General features: G+C 40.8%; 1 protein-coding gene across 3 annotated transcripts in view; it reads right to left on the bottom strand.

The window, feature by feature from the left end:
• Positions 1-6,929: 6,929 nt before the first annotated feature.
• Positions 6,930-23,495, bottom strand: part of LOC147179253 (nociceptin receptor-like) — a 47,095-nt gene continuing 30,529 nt past the window's right edge. For all 3 annotated transcript variants that reach the window (XM_086068979.1, XM_086068978.1, XM_086068980.1), the window contains one exon: positions 6,930-11,222. In XM_086068979.1, coding sequence (XP_085925105.1) covers positions 10,687-11,222 — 536 coding nt within the window. In that variant the 3' untranslated portion in view covers positions 6,930-10,686. The remainder of the gene's footprint in view (positions 11,223-23,495) is intronic.

Raw genomic sequence — 23,495 nt, 5'->3', positions numbered from 1 at the left:
CACACACACACACACACACACACACACACACACACACACACACACACACACGCACACACGCACACACACACACACACACACACACACGCACCCCCCTCCCCCATATATATATATATATATATATATATATATATATATATAGAATAAATTCAATAAATAAATAAGGTGCATTTTTCGAAATAAAGACTTCTAATATATTAGAAGCAGTCTCCCGCAGATGTAGAGACCCGAGCCGTCTGTAGCCGTTCATTATCAGGCTGGAGTGACTCCGCAGGTCGGCGCTGTGGGAAATGAGTCCAGCAGCTTGTTCCCATTGTTATTGGTCAGGGTTCTGGTATCTTCTGAGCTAAAATGGTGCTTCCAGAAAAAACAAACCTCTGACTGGACCTAAAACATAAGCAGTGGTCCAATTGTATGACAGTAAAGAATGTTAAAATTAGGGGTGTCAAAATTAGTCAGTTCATTCTTAATCAATTTAAATTTCCTTTAACGCAACCATTTTTTTCCCTGTTCTTCCATCAATTTATCTAAGCAAACTATTATGATCTCTGTAACAACTGGATTTTAAATTTTTCTTCCGAATATTGGGGCCAGTATCATGTAAAAGCCTCACCATCATCCCTCATTAGAATAAACACGAGTGCTGCAGTGAAGACATTTGGAGCAGTCTCAGTAATAGCATCCTTAAACGTCTGAGGGCGAATGTGGTCAAAGCATTTCATGTAATCGCATTGTTGTTAGTCTTCCCACGTGGGTATGTGGCTCTGCTCACATGTCCAGCACACAAATGGCTTCTTAATTGGGTTTGGAGGTAACTGTGGTGACCTTCATGGGCGGCATTGATTTCAAGAAGCACAACCACTGAGCAGAGGAGAGGAACTCTTTTTTTTTTTTTGCATGACTATATTCGCCCACAAAAAGGGTACATACACAGCAGTCGCTGTGACTTGTCATGTGTTTTGTCATGTTTTTGCTTTACAACAGTATTTATGTTAGGCTATTCCATATACAGTGTGAGTGACTGAATTTGCACTTAATCCTTTTATGTTTATGGATGTGGTTTTTTTTTTTATCGTGAAAGAGTATCAGGGCTGCCCGGTGATAGAGGTTAGTACGACTGTCTTCAAGATGCTGTTTAGGAACCCCTAATTTGCCAAACTACAATGACGAGATTCCTAACCTTTTAGATGGTTTTCTAAGATGACAATATCTATTACACAAGTTCCGTTCAGTTTTATTCACTTCAATTCAATCGATATTGATTAATTATGGAACATCCATTCTCCTTAACTGTGAAGGACATGATAAAAACTCCGCAAACATTACATTTCAAAGAAAATTTTGCGGATGGATTAAATGATTCCGTTTTTTATTGAAAGTAACGCCGTAGGTGTTATAATTACTTTAGTGTTACACAAACATTGACTTTAGCAAGGATGAGATGAAAACATTTTCGTAATTCTAATTCAATAATTGTGAATATAAATAACAATTTGTCTTAAAGTGCAATAAGTCCGATATTTCATAAGTGTAAGAAAATACATTTAAATTCATGTGTACAGCAAATTTCAAGAAAACCTAAGATTGAAAAAAAAAGGCTTTTATAATTTTTTTTAAACCCAGCCCTAATTAATGAGCAAAACAGACTACAGTTAAAATTAAACATTTAAAGTTGACAGTCCTATTTACATCAATATATAAAACAGCTTTTGAGTGTTTTGGCAAATGACAAAGGTTATCAAGCAAATAGACCACGATTGAAATTACAGTAATATTGCAGAAATACAGAATATTAAAATTAATCTGTTTTTATATTACAAATTGTGATGTACAGCGTCTCTTTAAAGCTTGTACCCATGAATTACACATTTGTCAGGTAAGACTACAGAGCTATAGAAACGACAGAGCTGGGTAGAGACTTTAGAGTTTGCCCTAGGCAGCCGCCTACTTGGCCTATAGGAAGAAACGGCTAAGGTCTCTGCCTCCCAGTCGAGAGTCCTCGGGCTCAATTCTTGCCTCAGGCCCTGTGTGGTGTTAAAAACATGAAACTTGGGTTCATTGAAATTCTAAATTGCCTGTATTTTAAGGGTTATGTAAATGTATGTCTCGCACCCTGTGATTGGCTGAGGAATAGCACCTGGCCTCTCATTCAAGGTCATTTGGGAAAGTCCGGCTTCAAAGTGGCCAATAAACTGAAGCGGGTGACAGTGATAAAACTGTAAAGGATGATTACACCCACCTCCCGTACCCAATCACAGCTGCGAGTTGATAGGGTCGAGCTCGTGGACTGCGCCTCAGTTGCAACATAGACGGAAGCTAAAAGCTCATTTGCAAGTTAATTGTCAGCTGTTGCTTGATAGATAAATCTGTGCATTTCCTGTGTGAGTCAAGAAGTTACACACATACACACATATGGTATTTTCTCTTAGAAAGACTTGAAATTATGATATTAATGTGCATCATTTATTTGATCAAGACTGTACCTTCTATAATTTGTTCTCGAAAATGAAGGGCTTGTGTTGTGTTTTTCATTGTTGTAATTGCACATAATGGTCTCATCATAAAAAAAAAAAAAGTTCTCATATCCACCGCGTATGCCCTTGTGTTGTTAATGGAGGTCACACAGGTTCAACGTGTAGCTGTTGAGATTTGTCAAGGGTGGATGCGTCAATATTGTTCGAAGACCCTGTTGCTATTAGAGTTGTTGATGTATTTCCAAAGTAGAACAACTTAATGGGGAATAACAAAAATGTTTTTGTGTATTCGTGTCACCATAGCATTGCTCCTCACCAATATATGTTTTCTGGTAGAATATAACAATACTACAATAATAAACATATTGTTGCATGGATATGTCTCTGAAAATGTCAGTCAGTATTATTCTATTCTATTTTTCTAATTTAGACAACTCTAGTGTTGGATTGGTCTGAGGTTCCCATGGAAACAAAGACTGCATCATAATTTGTTCCTGGGGAAATATTATGCTATTTGTCTAATTACTGTTGGCATTTTTTTTATACTTATACTGTATTTTGTTTTATTTTTTTTATTTTTTATTGTTGGATCTATTTATTGCCTGGATTGGCTGGCAACCAGTTCACTGCCCGATACCAGGGACAGCCTCCATAAAAAAGCATAAGCATGTGTAAGGTGAATCAGCTGATTCCTAACTTGTTCCTGAATAAAACAATTGCAAGTGTTACAACTAACCTGTGTTACAACTGTCCCCGTACTTATTAGTTCATCTCAAAGGTTGTCCTTCCACACCCAATTTATCCAAGCATGCTTTTATGGAACTTGTTTTGTGCATTGTGTCACAATAATGATAGTACTGAAATAGAATTTCCCAAACATATAATTGTCCAATTATTGTCCATTAAATCATTCAGCAATCCCAAAAGGTTCACAATTGGTCTGCTTGTTTCCTTCCTTTTTTCCCCCCATCCATCTCGGCTTCTAATTAAGCTTCTATTCCCAGCTGACGACATGCAATAACTGTCAAGTATGACTGAAAGATGATGACGATGATGTGTATTCTTACTGACTTGGATGTGGATGAATGAGTGAGCCCCGTTCCCCACTATCCCCTCATTCTGGCTGTCTGGAAATGACTTCAGTTTACAGTAATCGTATTTGTGTAATTGGTGGTGTCAACAAATGTTTCTCTGCTGGTGACAGTGGACGTCGCAAAGAAGGCATTCTGTTTGCAACTAAAATGTAAATATTCAACTAAACAGACTCCAATTCCCATGGATGGTAATGAGACAGTGGCATAGACACACTTCATGTCCAACATGTCCAGTATTAAATTGTTTCATCGTGAACGCTTGAAAGATCACCAATTGTCACATTTATCGTCTAATTCATACATGATAAAATTAACTCATCATGAAAAATAAAAGCAAATATAAAGTTAACGGGGCAGAACTGGCACTATCAGTTTAAGCAATTGCTAGGAATCAAAGAACATAGGTAATCAATTCATGCCATTAAGGTGAAAATTTGTGCAAAACAAAACTGGATGTGGATGGCAAGAAGTTAAATGCCGTTCTCCCTTTATTATTATTATTACTCCCCATTTATCAATTGGTTCTCTTGTTCTTCTGTTTTCCCAATCCAGACCAGACACTTGTGCAGCAACATCAAGCTGGTTATCCCAGTGCGTGACTTGAAAAAGCAAAGTGTGATGCATTTTAATTTATACATATTTGACATTAGGGTTCTTTATTATTGTGAGTATGGTTGTTCGTCTCTGTGTGCCCTGCGATTGGCTGGCAACCAGTACAGGGTGTACCCCGCCTACTGCCCGAAGCCAGCTGGGATAGGCTCCAGCAACCCCCGCGACCCTTGTGAGGACAAGCGGTACAGAAAATGGATGGATGGATGGATGGGTTCTTTATTTTTAATTATGAACGTTAAGATTTGATGATCTCCCCTGGCATGGGCGTTCGCCCTACCAGTCCACATGTGCTTGGGGGACTTGGAGAAGGCGTTTGACCGTGTCCCTCGAGGGAGTCCTGTGGGCAATGCTTTGGGAGTACGGGGGTGCAGAGTCCCCTGATATGGGCTGTTCGGTCCCTGTACCACTGGTGTCAGAGTTTGGTCCGCATTGCTGGCAGTAAGTTGAATTTGTTTCCAGTGATGGTTGGACTCCGCCAAACACTGATTCTATTCATAACTTTTATGGACAAAATTTCTAGGCGCAGCCGAGGCGTTGAGGGGATCCGGTTTGGTGGCCTCAACATTGCATCTCTGCTTTTTGCCGATGATGTGGTGCTGTTGGCTTCTTCAAGCCGTGATCTTCAACTCTCACTGGAGCGGTTTGCAGCCGATTGTGAAGCAGTTGGGATGAAAATCAGCACCTTCAAATCCGAGACCATGGTCCTCAGTCGGAAAAGGGTGGTGTGCCCTCCCTGGGTCGGTGATGAGATTCTGCCCCAAGTGAAGGAGTTCTTGGGGTCTTGTTGAGGGCAGGAGGGAGCGGGAGATCGACATGCGGATCGGTGCAGGGTCTGCAGTGATGCAGACTCTGTATCGGTCCATTGTGGTGAAGGAGGAGCTGAGTCAAAAGGCAAAACTCTCGATTTACTGGTCGATCTATGTTCCTACCCTTACCTATGGTCCTACCCTCACCTCTGGTCACAAGCTGAGGGTCGGATCAAGATCCCGGATACAAGCGGCTGAAATGTGTTTCCTCCGCAGAGTGTCCGGGCGCTCCCTTAGAGATAGGGTGAGAAGCTCTGTCCTCCCGGAGGGACTCAGTGTCAAGCCGCTACTCCTCTGCGTTGAGAGGAACCAGTTGAGGTGGCTAGGGCATCTGATTCGGATGCCTCCTGGACGCCTCCCTGGAGAGGTGTTCTGGGCATGTCCTACCGGCGGGAGGCCCCGGAGACAACTCAGGACACACTGGAGAGACTATGTCTCTCGGCTGGCCTAGGAACACCTTGGGATCCCGTCGGAGGAGCTGGTTGAAGTGGCTGGGGAGAGGGAAGTCTGGGCTGCCCTGCTAAAGCTGATGCCCCCGCGACCCAACCATAAGCAGTAGATGATGTATGGATGTATGGATGGATGGATGGATGGATCGAAGATTTGACGAGTAGTTCAACTGGAGTCTTAGCTCACTGCACTGCTTCATGGTTGGGGTTAGACACAGCTCAATCATATAGGTACGATTCCCATGGCATACCTAGGTGTCAAAGAAGTCAATGGGCACATCATTACTGCAGGCTTGGGAGGAACAAAGACAAGATTGATGCATGAAGGCCCTGTAGAGCAAGATAACACTCTGACACTATGCCATACATATTCAAGAGGTAGTATTAGCTATTCATACTTCAGACCTATAAGATGGGACACAGACAAAGAGACTGTACCTCAGACACCAGCTTGTTATCAAAATAAAATAAAACCAATCAGAGAAAACTGAGTCCCAAAGCGTCTTCAGTATTATCCACCTTAATCCTGATAATATCTGGAATTGCCAGGATGATTCCACCTCAAATAATTTACTTCAGAAGTAAAAGTAAAGTATCAAAAACAAAAAAAGCTCCTCACCTGGCTCTCAGGGTGTTTATGAAATGTCTTGGCATACTGTTGACTGTAATGTCTGCCAATTAACTGAGGTGGTGACCAAGCTCATCCACTTCTCAAAAGTCAGCTGAAGACCTGTCCTAAGTCACTCATGGGCTTGTAGGTCTGTTACAATTGTTCTTTTTTCAGATCAAAACAGCTTTGTTTAAAGAGCTAACACTCCACGTGATGATTTCCGTGCCTTGCATTCTAATAAGGTACTGTGGTATTCAACAGCATTTAATAAGATGCCTGTTATAGCGGGTACGACAATGTTGTGACCTCACAGAAGTCCATTGTGTTTCGAGCTGTAACCTTTTTATATTCTAATTTCCTGACATCAGGAACACTCAGAAGTTTATTTTAATTTATTTTTTAATTCTTCACGCATTTTCCATAAAGTTTTACCTTTGTCAGAGTGCATTTCACTATCTATCTATCTATCTATCTGCTTTTAATTGTTATGCTGCACACAAGTGGAATAAGCTGCTAACAGAAGTGAAGTTAGCCCTGAGTGTACACGCTTTTACGTAAATCCAGGTTGAAAACTGTTGTGTTTGTTGATGCTTGTAGGTGTTGTGTATTTGTTTGCGTAACATCGAGTTGCCTTGTGTATAAAATGTGCAATAGAAATAATACTGCCTTGCCTTGCCTATTGGTCGGACACAATACCTGATGTCAGTACTTCTCAATCCCTAAAATTAAATTAGCAGATGGATATGATTTTGCGGTAGTATTGTGTTGATATTGGTGCACAATGATGAAAGATGAAGTTGTGGTATTTAGTCATTCAAGCAAGGGGGCGTTTATTTATTTCTTTATTTTTATTTCTTGAAAAGTAGTGATTTCAGAGATGTGACAATTCCGCACAACATCGACAATATAGACTATTATGTAATGATGTGTACTTCTACATGTTCAGCTGCGTACAGAAACACTCTCTTAACCTTATGTTCATCAACATCAATCTCTTTATTAATGCCATGTGCAAAAAATATATATACAATTTAAATGTATAAGCTTCAGCAGAAAATTCTCCATGACGACAAGCCAGCTAGTATCACGTTACTACCTAGCCGTGCCTGGAGTCGTGTGAAACAAACAGCTCGGACACATGACCATATACGTACCACAAGTCACTTTGTACTTGTTTAACTACGATGTGGTCTCACAAAGGGAAAACTTGAGCCCTAAAAACTGTTGACGTCATTACTCCAATCAGCTGAGATACAAAGACATACCAGTGTCTCCTGCACAGCAAAAACACAGAAGCAACACAACATTTTCATAGCAATTATCAAATAGCAACATCAACAATATATGTTTTTCATTATACATTTGGATTTTCAACAGTTATTGGCTCAACATTCATGTGGTCTGCAAAATGTAAACGGATGAGAGGAGTCAGGTGCACTTAAGCGCCCCTTGCTGCTCGGAGAGGCGCACTTTTTTTTCTTTTTAAACCTACGTACTGAGAACACCAAGAAACGAGAGATCAGAGGTAAATGATGGTCAGAGCTGTGTTAATACCTTTACACAGCTGGTACGAAATATCTACAAGGATTTAACAGGCAGTAAATGAGCGCTCACTCCGTACCGACTAGGCAGCAGTGTGCACCCTCTTGGCATCAATGTCCTCTTTAGCTTTTTTTTTTTTTTGCGCAGCAACAACAAAAAGAACACCAAATGTTACACAACAGTGACCTTTAAGAAAAAGAACATTTTCAATAAGTGTAGTAATGCCTTACACAGCTATTCTCTGATTAAAATGTTTGTCTTATGCGATCACCTTCAAGTGTATAATCAGGTGTATGGCTGCTGTTTGTTTTATAGTCTTTTCATCCACTGGTAGAGGAACCACGTTGTTGCTATGGTTACCTGTAGTTTCATACAAAAGGATGAGTCAGCCAAACAACACACCATATTCAACTCAATGTCCGTGTCTTTTTTAAAAAACTTTTATTTATTTTTTTAACGCTAAGCACACCATTGTGTCCACTGTGTCCTGACCGTTGCCATGGAGACACCGATGGATGCCGTTAATCCTTGCAGGCTCGTGGGATTCCTCCATGGCCTGTGTGTCGCAATCGGACAAAGACTCCTCCTACTAGTGGCCATAAAATCAAGAATCTCAGTTATATAAACTCATTATGCTGGAATACGCAAAAATCATTAAAGTTGGACTCCAGGAAATGGTTATCAGAACTCGACATTAACTTTTTACTTCACTGTCTCATTGATTCTTTAACCTACGGAATCATTTCAACTCACAGCATTAAAACAATATTTTCACTATTCCAATCATTAAGGCAAGTGTACTTTCCTCTCCTCACTGAATCCAAAGAAAATAAATCCAACACAACTAGAGACACAATTACAGATTAAAGGAGAAGTTATCTGCTGTCTGTGAAAGTTTAAATTTGAACTCCTCTCTAATCATTTCTTAGTCAGGGGTTCAGTCATCTGTGGATTTGGAATACAAATTGTAAAAACAATGTTATCAATATTTTTTTTAAACCCTGCTTCAATTTGGGGACAATCTGTCTCCTGGGCTGGATTTAAACTACAAGTGACACAATTACCTCTTTTTTTTGCTCCCAAGTTACAGGGTGTGGATATACTTCATAGAATCACAATGAGAAAAAAAACCACTTGGAATCTCACCCTCATTTTGGAATCAGGACTTAAAAGAAATATATGCGAATTTGATACATATCGGCTCAATCTGCCCAAACAACATGAATAAGAAAAAAAAGCATTCAATGTAAAGGACAGACTGAATATGTGCCATTTGAAATGTACGCGCAAATAGATACTATTAGTTAAAAACAAACAAACAGAGGCATTCATTTGGAATTGGCTCATTGGACAGATAGTGTGAATCCAGCCCTGGTCATGTGACAGTGATTAAATACAACAAGTCTTGGAAACATTTTCTTTCATCACATCTGTCAATCAATGTCAAGCATACGAGCTCTAAAGGGTAACAGGTGGCTAAAAGAGGTCATTAATACTGCAAACGCATCTGTTGTAGGCGCAGCTCACCTCTCACCTTAAAGCCTTAAACAGGATACACAGTTGAAAAAAAAAAAGGTAGAAAGGAGGATTGGCATAATCAAACAAAAATGTGCAGCATCATGATAACACCTTGTGGTTTCTGTTTTAGGGTTAATGTCAGCTTTAAGACACTAAGAAGAGAGTGAGCCCCTTTGTCCCTTGGAGTGGGGTCCGAGCTTGCTGACCCCTTTCTCATGTGTCGCTCTCCCAAAAACCAAGCCTCAAAAGTGACCCTTGACTTGGCGAATTACAACACATCACCTCCATGCAGCATTCACAAAGCACCTGTGAAGATGCTGGGCTTGTATCATTCATGCCTCTTATGCCAAAGAAGCCAAATTGTGAATAAAATGTTTCAACTACACGCTCCATGTTTGAATGGGCTGATGCTGCATTCCAGAAAATCTCGAGGTATCCGAGGATTCCAAATGTTCCATGTAAAGCAAATTTAAACAAAACGGAGAGCATGTAGTCGAGTAACAAATATTTATACTGTCTATATATACACAGTATTATCAAATGACTGCATGCAGAAAGAATATAGCAACATATCTTAACACTAAATTCCATGCAGAGCAGGCTGCTATGAATGACAATATCAAGGAGAAGCAATTGATACAAATAAAGAGAGTCTATATACAGTAGCGTTTTACATTTGCAGTATGCATAATGACAAAGCACTGCATTGGAATAAATTCCCCCACTTTCCATTGCAATTCTCCCAGTGGGAGGTCTGAAACCTTGGAATTCTCCGTTTTATGGAATGCAGCATTTGCTTCAATTGAGTGAATTCTTAAGTAATTCTAAGCATGTATCTTAAGTCACATTCATATGACCAATTACTGGCCTTCAGACACCAAATCCCGTGTCACACATATCCTAATGTTCACAACCACTTTAAAATCCCCATTTAAGGCTTGATCACAAGAATCTGGTGGACCCATTAGTGATTAAAGAAAGGGAATCTATACATCCCGATGAGAATCACCATCATTGTTCCTTCCTTTCACAAGTCCAAAACGATTCGGCCTGTGGACCTTTCACCTCCATTGTCAATATACAATCTTCTTAAAAGCACCAAATGAGTGGTTTGAACATCTTCCTCATACAGGTCCAGTCTTTGACTAGACATGCAATCAGTGGGTCTTGTTAGCGAGAGAATTGGTTTTAAAAATAAACCCTAAATAGGGTTTATCTCCTGACACAAGTGGTGGTCTTTTTTACGTTGTGGAACATTCCAAGAATCAAGATGTAACCACTCACAAATAAAACACCATCTAAGATCCAAATGTCCCGCAATACTGTAGATTCTATTCTTGTTTTGAATCAACCTTCGTAGGGTCTTCCCAAATCAATGTGTTCTCAGATTCTTTTCCTTTCTGCACCATCGTCCTCATCAGATTCCCCCCCAGCCCATGCCAGTCGTACAGTTGTCGGGCGGGGGGGCTCGTGCCGCTAGAGAGCTGTAATCTGAGTCAGTTCTGTGTTGGAGTTCCCCGTCCCCGGTGTCTCTCCCCTCTGTGTGGGATCTACCCCGACCAGGGGCAGCTCCACGCCTAGTCACGCGGGATTGGCAGTCCCTCCGCCGGGACCGCCGCCGTCGGCCTTGCAGCTGTAGGCGGCCGCCACCTCCCGGGCGATGCTCCTCATCCGGCCCGACTGCTGGGTGTCGAGACGGAACGGCGAAGGCTGGCAGAACTCTCGGAAGCAGCGCTTGAAGTTCTCATCCAGGAAGGCGTAGAGAACGGGGTTGAGGCTACTGTTGACGTAGCCCAGAGCAATGCAGAAGTGCATGAGGACCAAGGTGGACAAGCTGCTCAGGTTAAAGCCCAGCGACTGGGCCAGGACCATGATCTGGATGGGGGTCCAGCACACCACAAACACCGCCACCACCACCAGAACCATCCTGGTGATCCTCCGCAGGTTGCGGTCTTTCTCCTTTGAGCCCGACAGGATGCGAACGCTGCGTAGGCGCTTGACCATCAAGCTGTAGCAGATGCTGATGATGGCCACGGGGATGAGAAAGGAGAAGAGGAACACGCAAGTGCCAAAGACATGACTTCGTTCTTCGGGTAGGACGACGATGCACTCGACACCTACATCCACGGATAAAAACAGACACAGAAACAAGAAAAAAGTCTGAAATATTTATGGAAAAAATCATCAAATTAACGGTATGTTGGAACTAGCAGTGAGTTGAGTGACAGAAATAGGAAGGCAACAGTCGCCAATGCATGTTCAGCCATTTATTGAAATGTACCAATTGACAAATACACAAATGGACCAAATTGTTGGTACCCCTCTGTTAATGGAAGAAAAAGCCACAATGGTCACAGAAATAACTTGAATCTGACAAAAGTAAGAATGAAAATATAATGAAAATTTACCAAATCAGACATTGCTTTGAAACTGTGGCTCAACAGAGTTATTAAAGAAGGAAGGAAAGAAAGAAAGAAAGAAAGAAAGAAAGAAAGAAAGAAAGAAAGAAAGAAAGAAAGAAAGAAAGAAATAAAGAAAGAAAGAAAGAAAAATCATGGTACTTCTAGAAAAGATTGAAAATAATTTGACCATAGGGAAATGGTCAGCCAAAGTGTGTCCTCTAATTAGTATCAAAGGTGTCTTCAAACTTGTAATCAGTCAGTCGGCCTATTTAATGGGTGACAAGTAATCACTATGATGTTAGGTGACATGGTTCTTCTTACCACACTAAAGAACGGCCAGAGGAAGTGTCAGGAGATTACATAGAAAATTACAGACTAACACATTAAAGGTAAACGCTATAAAACCATCTCCAAGCAGTTTGATGTTGATGTGACTACCGTTGCTGCGTTGCACATATTATTCAGAAGTTTAAGATCCACACTACTGTAGCCAATCTCTCTGGGCAAGGAAAACTAATGACAAATTGAAGAGCCTGATAATGCAAATGGTAACAAAAAAGCCCAAAACATAAGAAATGAAAGGTCAACTCCAATGTGAAGGTGCATCAGTGTTAGATCCCACTATCCATTGTGGTTTGAGCCAAAATGGACTTCATGGGAGATGATAAAAAATGACAGCACTGTTGAAATTAAGCCATAAAAATGTTGAGTCTGGAATTGAGCAAACTGTAAGCCACAAAGCTTTTGGGAGAACATCCTATGGACAGATGAGAAAAAAACGGACGTTTTTGGCAATGTTCACATTAAAAAATAAAGCACAATGAGAAGAAAAGAACATTGTCCGTACTGTGAAACACGGAGGAGGCTCTGCTTCAACAAGTCCTCCAACAAAAACGACCATGTTGGTCGTTTTACCATGCACCAATATACGACCAAGTGTCACGTATTGTAGTTTAGCGACCTCTGTCAGCCATGTTAAATAACGAAAAAATACAAAATTGATACTCGAACCCGGATCGTCTGGTCAGGAGACTAACGTCTGACTTACTGAGCTGACAGTCCAGTAAAGATCTTAGTGTTCATTTTTAGTGTTGACAAGTATGTCAATTTGCCGTCACGGACATGGTTGGTGTTAGAATGAGACTTTCAGTGAGGCTGTACAGTACACGTTACGTCTTTACATGGGACACTAATGGTTGAGATTACGAAAGGGCACAGTGAGGTTGTACACCTTACAAAACATGTAGTCTACACTAAGAAGATATGTATTCAACATTAAAACAATCACTGGACGAATAGCTCAGTTACATAAACACTCGTCTCCCGACCAGACGCATCGGGTTTGAGTCTCAGTTTTGTATTTTTGCGCTATTTAACATGGCCGATAGAGGTTGCTAAACTAAAACACGCAACACTTGGTTGTAATTTGGTACCTTTTCAAATGACTTATGTGGTCATATTTAGTGGAGGACTGTCTCCTCTGTTTTGTTCTAGCTGTGCATTACAGCATCTGGCACAAGGTGCCAAGGTATTCTCTGGAGAAGTGTGCTGCCCCGTATCAGAAAGCTTGGTCGGTCTTGGTTCATAGGTTTTGCATCATTATAATGACCAAAAACACACAGCTAAAAATACTAGATTATTCTGAAGTGGCCTTCTATGAGTTCTGATCTAAATCATATTGAAGATCTGTGGAAGGATAGGACCCTTCAAGCCTGGACAACGGGGTAGATGTCACAGACTTCCGACTTCCAGGTTTCACACATCAGTGCCGTTTCTGGCCACTGATGACCGCGTTCCAACACTTGCACCCCCAACCGCGCGCTTACGCAACTCTCTGAAAGGCTTCGAACAACTGAGACAGACACACTACACACTCGCACCCGTCGACGAGAACGCACAACCGAGGGGCACAAAGGCGGAAGCGCAAGAACTGGGACGCGGCCCACATGTCGCAAACAGGAAACGAAGCTGATGTGTGAAAACCAGATAATCTGAAGTCCCGCCTCCTCCGTGGAATATACCCCACTAGAGAGGTCTGCAACAGGGAATTATATTAATTATAGTATAAGTATATTAATTTACGAGTTTGATCACAGAATGAATAAAGTTGTCTCGGTGTCAACCTCCAAATGTCTAGTCCTGATAATGTCTTGGTCTCGGTTGATGTGGTCTTGACTACAACACGAGCATGTGTTTTATGGGAAGTGTTGATGTATGTAGTTCTGCTAAATGACCTTGCCATTCCAAAATAGTCCCCAAATGCTGTATGGCGTCCATGCCATTTGATTCAGACCCAAGGACACTTTTGAGCAGATCTATGGGAGGGCAAACATGCAACGTCTGTGCTTTGACTCAATTGATTGTGAGTTAAATATTGCCTCATAAACACAATCAAAACCTTCTTTGTAATGCACAATGTGGATGATATTTGCATACATGAAGAGCACATGAAAAATGCAAATAAGGCATGTGATTAGGCAGCGACGCTAATATTGAAAGGCGGGCGAAAAGAAAAGGAGGGGAATATATGCACGTGTAATGGCACTTGACGGCGGAGGGACAAAAAGATGACGTGTGCGTCGAGGGACCATGACAGAAGACGAGACGGCAGCTTTATTGCTTTTAATTAGAGGCTGCAGTCTGAGACTAATGTGTCTGAGGCGACAGACTGATAAGGAGAAAAAGGAGCACGACATGCAGACAGAGCAGACCTTAACCAATACATTTGTCACCTGTGAAATCAATAACTGGCTGACTAACTATCGAGCATCTAAGATTTCAAAAGCTAAAAGGAGGTCACCCAAATTAAGACTTCAGGATCAAAGTGTAAAGCAAATATAACAATTATTTGATTGAATAATAATGGCCTGCAAGGTGATAACACCCCTCTCGAATTCTATATGGAACCTCCCATACTCTATGTAAGCTCAACCAATGTCCAAATGTCTTATTATGTATTACTAATGTACATAATTAACAAAACATCCAAGCCTTGGTTGGGGGTTGACGGTCTGTAAGCGTGTTTGTTTCGAGCCTAGTTTTCTTTGACACTTGAGCCTCAAGCGATGCTTCCTTCCACCACGCATCACGTATCCATCATGATTCCCTTCTGTCTCATTTTCTCTGCTTTTCCTCACACTTTTGACATTTTGCCGATGCTTTAATCTTTAGACCCTTAAAGGATGTTTCCTATGCACGGAGTGGAATATCTTTCATGGGCTGGATGTGGATACTGCTGCTGTGACTGTAACTGACTATATTCAATTCTGTGTGGACAATATCGTACCAACAAAGGAAATAACTGTTTACCCCCAACAACAAACCGTACATTACTAAGGAGGTTAAAGACTGTATTAACCGCAAAAACAAGGCATTTAAGAACCAGGACAGAGCCCAGCTCAAACTGGTTCAAAAAGAACTTAATCACATGCTTAAAGAAGCAAAAAGGAAGCACAAAGAGACTATAGAACAACACTTTGCTGCTAACAACACCAAGGAAATGTGGGACACCATGAGGAGGATCACCAACTTGACTCCTGCTCAAAAAGGTCTCAGCACCTTAAATGACCTCCAGAAGGCAAGGGAGCTGAATTACTTTTATTTAAGATTCGAAACTCAGGACTTCTCCTCTGAATGTGGGGAGGTCCTGAGGTCCATTTCAGTGAATGAGCAGGACTCAAGGCTGGTGATTCATCCCCATGGTGTCCAATCTACTTTTAGGTCTGTCTGCACAAAAAAGGCCTCAGGACCGGATGGGAGATCTGCCTTTCTGCTAAAATCCTGTGCAGAGGAGCTCACAGCGGCATGGCAGCCCATCTTCCAGAGATCTGTGGACTCACACTCCATTCCCAGTCTCTGGAAAAAATCAGTAATCACCCCGGTTCCTAAAAAACAATGTCCTGTGGTCAATAATGACTTCAGGCCTGTGGCTCTAACTTCTATTGTCATGAAGTGTTTCGAGAGGCTGATGGTGACTCTGCTCAGGGGGGAGGTGGATGCACACTTAGACTCCCTTCAGTTTGCCTACAAGCAGGGTCGCGGCACTGACGATGCTATCAACAGCATCACACATCTGGTCAGCAAACACCTAGACGGCCCTAAAGCTTATGCACGTGTGTTGTTTGTTGACTTTAGCTCAGCGTTCAACACAATGCAGCCGCACCTGCTTTTGGGTAAACTGAAGGTGATGAATGTGAACCCGTACATCTCGAGGTGGTATCACTCCTTCCTGACACAGCGCACACAGCAAGTCAGGGTCAACGGCTCCCTCTCGGAACCCAGATTGATAAGCACAGGCGCCCCGCAGGGCTGCGTCAGCTCCCCGGTCCTCTTCACGTTGTACACAAATGATTGTGTGACATCACACCCAGATAACTTTATCATTAAGTTCTCTGATGAAACAGCTATCGTCAGCTTGCTGCAGGCCGGCGGTAGCCCACTGGACTATTTCTCAGAAATAGAGCAATTTGTCCAGTGGTGTGACCAGAATCATCTTGTGCTCAATGTGGGGAAGACGGAGGAGGTGATATTTGATCCAAAAGCTGTTGGTGACCACAGGCCAGTCGTCATCAAAAGCAATCACATCAGCCAGGTGGGTTCATACAGGTATCTGGGGGTCCACATTGACAACACACTCAGCTGGAGGGTACATGTTGGAAGTCTCTGCTCCAAACTCCAACAGCGTCTCTATTTCCTACGCAGACTTAGGGTCTATGGAGTGGAGCAGAGGATCATGCTGTTGTTCTACCGGGCTGCATTGGAAAGTATCATCAGATACGGCATTGCGGCCTGGTACGGCAACCTGACTGTGCAGTCAAGGTCACAGATTGCCGGTCTGGTGCGGACTGCCATGAAGATCATGGGGGTCAGGAATCATCCTTCCCTACAGATGCTTTATGAGCGGTCCGTCACCGGACTGGCACAGAAAATTGTTACTGACCCGACTCACATTCTGCATCATGAGTTCCAGCTACTGCCTTCCGGCAGGAGATTCAGGGCCCCCAGAACCAGGCTGAACCGCTACAAGAACTCATTCCTGCCGACATCCATCAAACTGCTTAACAACCGACATTAACTCAGTACAATAGATATATGGTGCAATGTTGTGTGTGTGGAATATATGCAGCCGTGCTGTACATGCTCATGTATATATATATATTTAGGAGTGTGTGTGTGTATATGGGGGTGTGTAGTCCTCATGTATGTACTTCTCTACACATGTATACTTCTGTGAAGATTTCTTATTGCTGCACTTCTTATTTAACTTTAATTTTATCTCTTTCTATTCTGTTGTTTCTTCCTTACTGTAACTGCAGCTGGACGGAGTCCAGGAAAAAGTTCCCCACGGGGGAAATAAAAGTATATCGTATCGTATCGTATCGTATCGTAATCTATCGCTGGGAATTTCAATGTAATCTCATTACATTCATTGTCTGACAACTCATCGATGCACTGATTTCACTCATGTGGCGGCCATGGCTCAGGGTGTAGAGACGGTCGTTCAGTAACCATAAGGTCGGCTGTTCGATCCCTGCTCTCCCCAAGTCGTTGTGTCCTTAGGCAAGGCACTTCACACACATTGCCTCCAGTGCTACTCACACTGGTGTATGGAAGGTGCAAATGTTTGGCGGGGCCGTAGGCGCACACTGGCACCCACACTTCTGTCAGCCTGCCCCAGGGCACCTGTGGCTACTTAAGTAGCTCACCGCCACCAGAGTGTGAATGTGTGAGCGCACCAATAATGTATCCGTTCCATTGTAAAGCGTCTTTGAGTGTCTAGAAAAACGCTATATGAATCTGATGCATTATTATTAACTACAAGCACATGCTCAAGCTGATAACAAGAAATACATGGTTAAACAAATGAACAGAACACTGCCTGTATTGCTACAGATGTAGTCACGTTGGCAATTTAACACTGAAACAGTTTACTTCTATTTCCATGTGATCTTGTGCTCACATCTTCCCTGCACACAATGACTAAGTGCACAGTACAATTTTATTTTTTCATTCATTCATTCATTTAGTTTGTAGTCATCACATCAGCTGCGTCAGCTTTAAACCTGCTTGCAGGAAGTCAATTGCCGGATGTTGAATAGCAGCAGAAGAAAAGGTCATTCACTCAATAGCTTTTAGTGGCAATCATTCTTTCGGAATGTCTCACCTTCCTAAATGTTAATTGTCCCCTTCCACTTCATCTCTTCCGACAATTGCTGTGTTACTGGGCCTCGCCATTGTTGCAGTGATGCATTTTCCAACTGAAATGCCATTCATTAAGTCAAAGGGGGGGAAGGGGCGGGGGTATTTATTGATTGATTTATTTCAGTTGTTTGTTGTGATGATACTGCACACAGACACATACACATAAAATTGTTAAATATTTTAAATAGCAGGGGGAAAAAAAGATTAAACTCCTCATTGGTGATGTCAATGGCTAAGTATTAAATATTATAACTCAAAACTGTCGTTATCAAAATATGAAATTGCACTGTATATTGTGTGTATATGAGTTTGTCATTGGGTATGTTTCTATAATAACCCCATTATGGTAAGTTTCAGCCTCAGTGTATGCAACTGAATGGGTACCCAAAGCAAACAAGGTGATGTCACTGCCATCATATTTCTTATTCATGGATCGGTACAAGCTTCTATAACTCAACTCAACAGGTGTCCTCGGGCATGGCTGTTCACCCCAATCACTGCATATTGCTTCCTGTCAAATGTCCGGATAAGATGCCCTGCCATCTTACAACACTGTAACGCAACAGATGTAAGGTGTTTACAAAACTAAAAATAATTTTAAGCCGCAAACTTTGTTGATTTTAATTTTGAATTATTTTTACCAAAGAAAAGTCAACACGAGATTAAACTAGCATTTTTAAACAGAACAAGTGGGTTAAACCAGTTGACAAGAAAAGACTGAACTAACTTTACATCATCCACCCATGGTGGTCTGCTCACGCTTTCTTGTAAACGCCTGTTTCGATTTTCTGCAAGGACTCTGTGCACCTCTTTCACCCTGAATTTAAAGGGAATGAGAGGAGCCACTTCCCTTGGACGCAAAGCTAGTCGGCCGTGTTCACGGCACGCCCACAACGGCGCAAATCAGCCGTTTCTAACTGCTCTCCTAACTGCAAATACCAAAACAAAGGAAAGTCCACCTATGCACACGGTTAGTCCGTGCATTATACTAGACTTTGTTGTGGAGTAGATCTTTTCCTCCACGTGTTCGTTTTCTTTCGGGTAGTGAGAATGTTAGTTATCTGAATACAGGCTGGAAATCGATGAACAGTTCCTTCAAAGCTTTTATTTCTACAGAATATTCCGGGCACAAGTGAGTTACAGACAATGGCTGCAGCATCACACAAGTGCGAAGATTACAGAGGACTTACAATATTCTTATTCTATCTTGAAGGGCGGTACCACACAGTTTCCAGTAAACAGTTCAACTGGAGTTGACCGAACATGAGATAAAACTCAAGGACATCATTCAAACACAGACCAAAGCCCATTTGAGAAATAGAGGAGGTTATTCAGTCATGACTGCACCTGGCAGAAATTGCGATAACAATCACAAGGATACATCCGCAGAACAAAGCTCTACTGAGAAAATTAGGAAATTAAAACAGTTATGACTAAATCTGGGCAGAAGATACATTTCAACTTGCACTGGGCAAGACTATAGAGCCCGAAGAGACAAAATGAAAGAATACTTATTTCATCTTGAAATGAGTGACATGATAAAAGTATGTCTAGACTTGAAAGGAAAGGCAAACCAAATGACAGTGAAATTATTAAATATTAAGTAAATAATATCAAAGTCTTAAGTGATCAGTGGAGATGCTGACAACAGAAAAACAAACAAACAATCAAATGAAGATAAAATGAAACAATAATGCATTTGGGGACCAATGACGGGAAAAGGAAAGAAAAGTTATGAGCGAAATAATAATAAAATGAGAAGAGGAAAATAGGTTCGTAGGCGAGATATATCGAAAAAAGAGCAGGACGGGGGAAGTTGAAATGATTAAAGGAGGGAAAGAAGAGATGAATGAGAAAGTGCAAGGAAAGTAAGGGATGAAAAGAAAAGGAGTGTGAAGTTCTGATTGAGACAGGAAGCAGGAGAGAGGGAATCATGCTACGGCATAAAAAGGGAGATAAAAATGAGATGAAGTGATGCAGAAATGAAATGAGGAAGGACAACGCGTAGGACAAAAAAGAAGATAAAGAAAGATCAGACTTGGTCAAAGGAAGAGAATTGCTGGAGTTCAAATCTAAAACCTGTCAAGGTTGCTGCAGGCTTCAACTGGATCGATGCAGAACCACAAGTTCTTTAGTCAACATTCAATCCACTGTTGCACAGCAATGCACTAAAAAATGTCTAGTTGTAATTAGAGGCGCAACAATCAATTGATGAATAGACGTTTAATCGATTAAATAATCTATAACAATTTTGATCATCAATCATTTATAGGCCTTATTATTCTCAAATGGTTAGAACTTCAGCCATTCTGTAGTAAATGTTAGATTTCTGCAGTACTTCATAAAATCAGAATTATCTTGATATCATGTTGAATCAAAATAAGACATTTGCAATCTGCATTTAAAATTAGGATTTTCCTATAGTGCAAGTAGAATAAAAAATGTCTTACTTTACATTTAGCTTGATTCAGGTAAGAGCAAATGCCTTTTATTATTTTTCTGCAGTTGTAGATGTTAATATTTAATTATTGGGACTGTACCCAACAATTACTGTAACTGCCACATATCAGCAAGCTACATTGTTTGTTTTTGATAAAACGCTGTGATTGTTGTTGTTCTTTTCTTCTTTTTTTTTTGGTTCTTCATTGTCAGCCTAATTTATGAACACACTTCTACCTGTTTCTTATTAGGACCTTACTCTGACCGCAACCCCCCAAAAACGAGCTGTTAGTTAAAATAAAAACAAAGACCATGTAGCGATTTCCACTTATATTTTGAAGTATATTTCAATTCAGCTATCATTGAGTACATGCTACAAGTCTTCAGGAAGAGTTTATTAAAATTCTGAGCGAGAGTTACAAATTTCGACATATTCTGTGTACCTTAAACGCATCAGTAGTTGGAGCAGAAGCTTTATGCCCCGTCCTAATGGAAGAGGAACGTTACTTTTACCGGCGGAGATTTTTGCCTCGGTGAAAGTGGATGGGAAGGATTGTGGTTCTTTATGAAACTGAAACATCTTCCCCGCGTCCTCAGAACCAACTGCGCCCCAATGCCAGACTTCATCGTAGTTGCGAGACTGATTACAACTTGTGTCACTACATTTCAATTGAAGCTAGGCTAGCACGCAGCATGCTCTGTGATCATGTCGACAAGATTTATCAAATAATGGCATTCGTTTTGCTTGAGTTTTCTGCATTCTATGACCTTGGCTTTTGTTTAATGTGAGTGAGACTACGTAAATACAAACGGAGAAACCAATTTACCGACCGCAGATGTAGTGGTGAGCGACCTGGCAGAATGGGGCGCGTCTCGTAGAATGACGTCTTCCAAGGATAACGTAATAATAAAAAAAAATTTAAAAAGTAAATTATGTTGCTGAATTTTTGTTTTGAAAGGAAGCAAAACTACTTTCACAAACTATTTAAAAAATATATATAAAATATATAGATAAATAAATAAATGGACTTTGGGCATCAGTGGCAAAGGTAATACAGATGATTGATTTGATAACCAGATTGGGTGTAATAGTATCTATACATCTTTAAAATAAATAAATAAATAAATTAACACTTTTTTCTTACCAAATGAAACATAAGATACATTTACAGATAATGCTAGAGTATAAAAAGGTCTCTGTTATAACAAGTAATATGCTTTTTAAAGTTAGTTGAGCTGTTGTTGCCATGGTAATAGCCACTGCATGGTGACGCTAGAGGATCCTGACTGGCTATTACTTGCTTGATTTGCTAGCTGTAAAATTTCCATCTTGTGTTTGCCAACAAAAACAAAATTGGGTTTGCTGTCTAGTTTGGAAGCTACAAAGGTTTGTTTAATATAGCACACGAGACTTTTTCAAAAATGCGTCAGTTTGTAGCATGAAGACCTGACTTTCATTCACTGGCTTTAATTAGGGTCAGAGTGGGAAACCAATCAACACATAGAAGCAAACACCCTGACAAGGCAAAGCTTCACTTACAAAACATTTTTTCAAAAATGCGTAATGAGATTTTAAAAAAAGTTGATGATGTGGATTAATGTTAAATAATTCATTCATAAAGACAAGAGTATTCGGCAGGTGGTGTGACCACAGGATTACGGGCGGCTCGCCATTCTGTCAGCAGGCTAGCTGGCAAAACATGACCTCCTCTGGGGAAGCTATTGGGCCTCATGCAGAGCATAGCGCATGTGCACGCACACACAGATAAACACGCTGAATCGACGTTGAATCCACATTAGGAGCCTTTTAAAATTAATTTTAATGGATACCGTGGGTGGTCATGAAGTTGGGGTCAAGGCTTGTAGCTGTTTGACCCCAGGTTCAATTCCCTTAAGTGGAAAAGGCACTCCTGGACTCCGATGGAAGAGCTAACATCTGCATTGCTAATAATGTGTGTGTGCGTGAGTGCGTGCGTGCGTTTATGGAACAAATGCAGAGATACAATTTCGTCAAATTTTAAACAAATATGTTCACCTTTTCTATTCACATTCAAAATAACAATATAAAATTGATCACAATCATAAATGTATGTTGCTTTCTTGATGCTTGCTGTTGTTATGTTTCGGTTTTGTAGGGGTTGGATTTGGTTTATTATGGGTATGTTTGTTGTTTTTGTCTGTGGTTGGTGTTTGTCATGTGTTCCTGATTTCTCCCCTTGTCTCGTTATGATCACGTCCACCTGTGTTCCTTCCCTTCCCAGTGTGTCTGACCAATCGGTGCCTTCAACCTATTGTGTTCCCCAGGTGTGTCTCATTAGTGTTGGTGTATTTAGTCTGTTGTGTTTGTCCAGTCTGGGTCGGTCCATTGCCGTTGCCAAGTTTTGTCGTTTCGCCCATGTCTTGCTAGTTCCTCGTCATGCCACTTGAGTTTGCTTTGATTTAGAACTTTGTTGTTTTTTGTAAGCGCGTTGTGCACCACCTTGTTTTTGTTTAATTAATAAAACCCTTTTGTTTTGGACTTTACCTCGCTGGGATACAAGGGGATTTCTTCACATTATTTTAATGTATTTTAATTTATTTTTTACATCCTGTTTTCGTGGGTTTTATGAGTTGGAAGTAAAAATAATGTAAAAAAATAAACAAACAAGTACATGAAATCACTTAAGTTGTGGGCCCTGAATCTACAATTTATGAAAGTTTGACTTTTTGAATGGAATTACAGAAATTATTATTTTTATTTATTATTATATTTTTTAAAACATTAAGACAAATACATTTTTTTGCAACTCTATAATTATGCAAGTTCCTTTTGGACCAAACAAGATTTAGTAAATTAATCAAAATAATAATAATAATAATAATACATTTAAACAACTCAAAATAAGTATTAATAATCTTTTATTTTTGTTTAAGATTATGCCGATTTTGTAATTGTGGAGTGTATATTTGAAATTGTAATTGACTTTTGATTAATTGCTCAGGAGGAAAAAAAATCCTAACCTACATGGTCCTGTGTAAAAAGCCTGATAACTGGTTGTTTCCAAGCGTGAAGCTTTTTAAAGGTTATGCCAGGGCATTTCAAATCAGATTCTAAGTCTGGACTTTGTCTAGGCCACTCCAAAACCTTCATTTAGTTTTTTAAGCCTTTCAGAAGTCGACTTGCTGATTATTGTTGTCATGGTGCAGAATCCAAATGAGGTCATGAACCAATGGCCGAACATTGTTCCTGAGAATTTTCTGGTCAAGAGCAGAATTCATGCTTTCATCAATCACAGCAAGTCATCCAGACCTTTTATGTTAATGGTCTCGATTTTCGTGAAACAAACATAGAAAGGTTAAAATATTAGT

The sequence above is a fragment of the Leptonotus elevatus genome, chromosome 2, assembly GCF_054856555.1.
Source record: "Leptonotus elevatus isolate MCC_2025b chromosome 2, RoL_Lele_1.0, whole genome shotgun sequence".
Lineage (NCBI taxonomy): Eukaryota > Metazoa > Chordata > Actinopteri > Syngnathiformes > Syngnathidae > Leptonotus > Leptonotus elevatus.
This window is presented reverse-complemented; position numbering and strand designations above follow the sequence as displayed.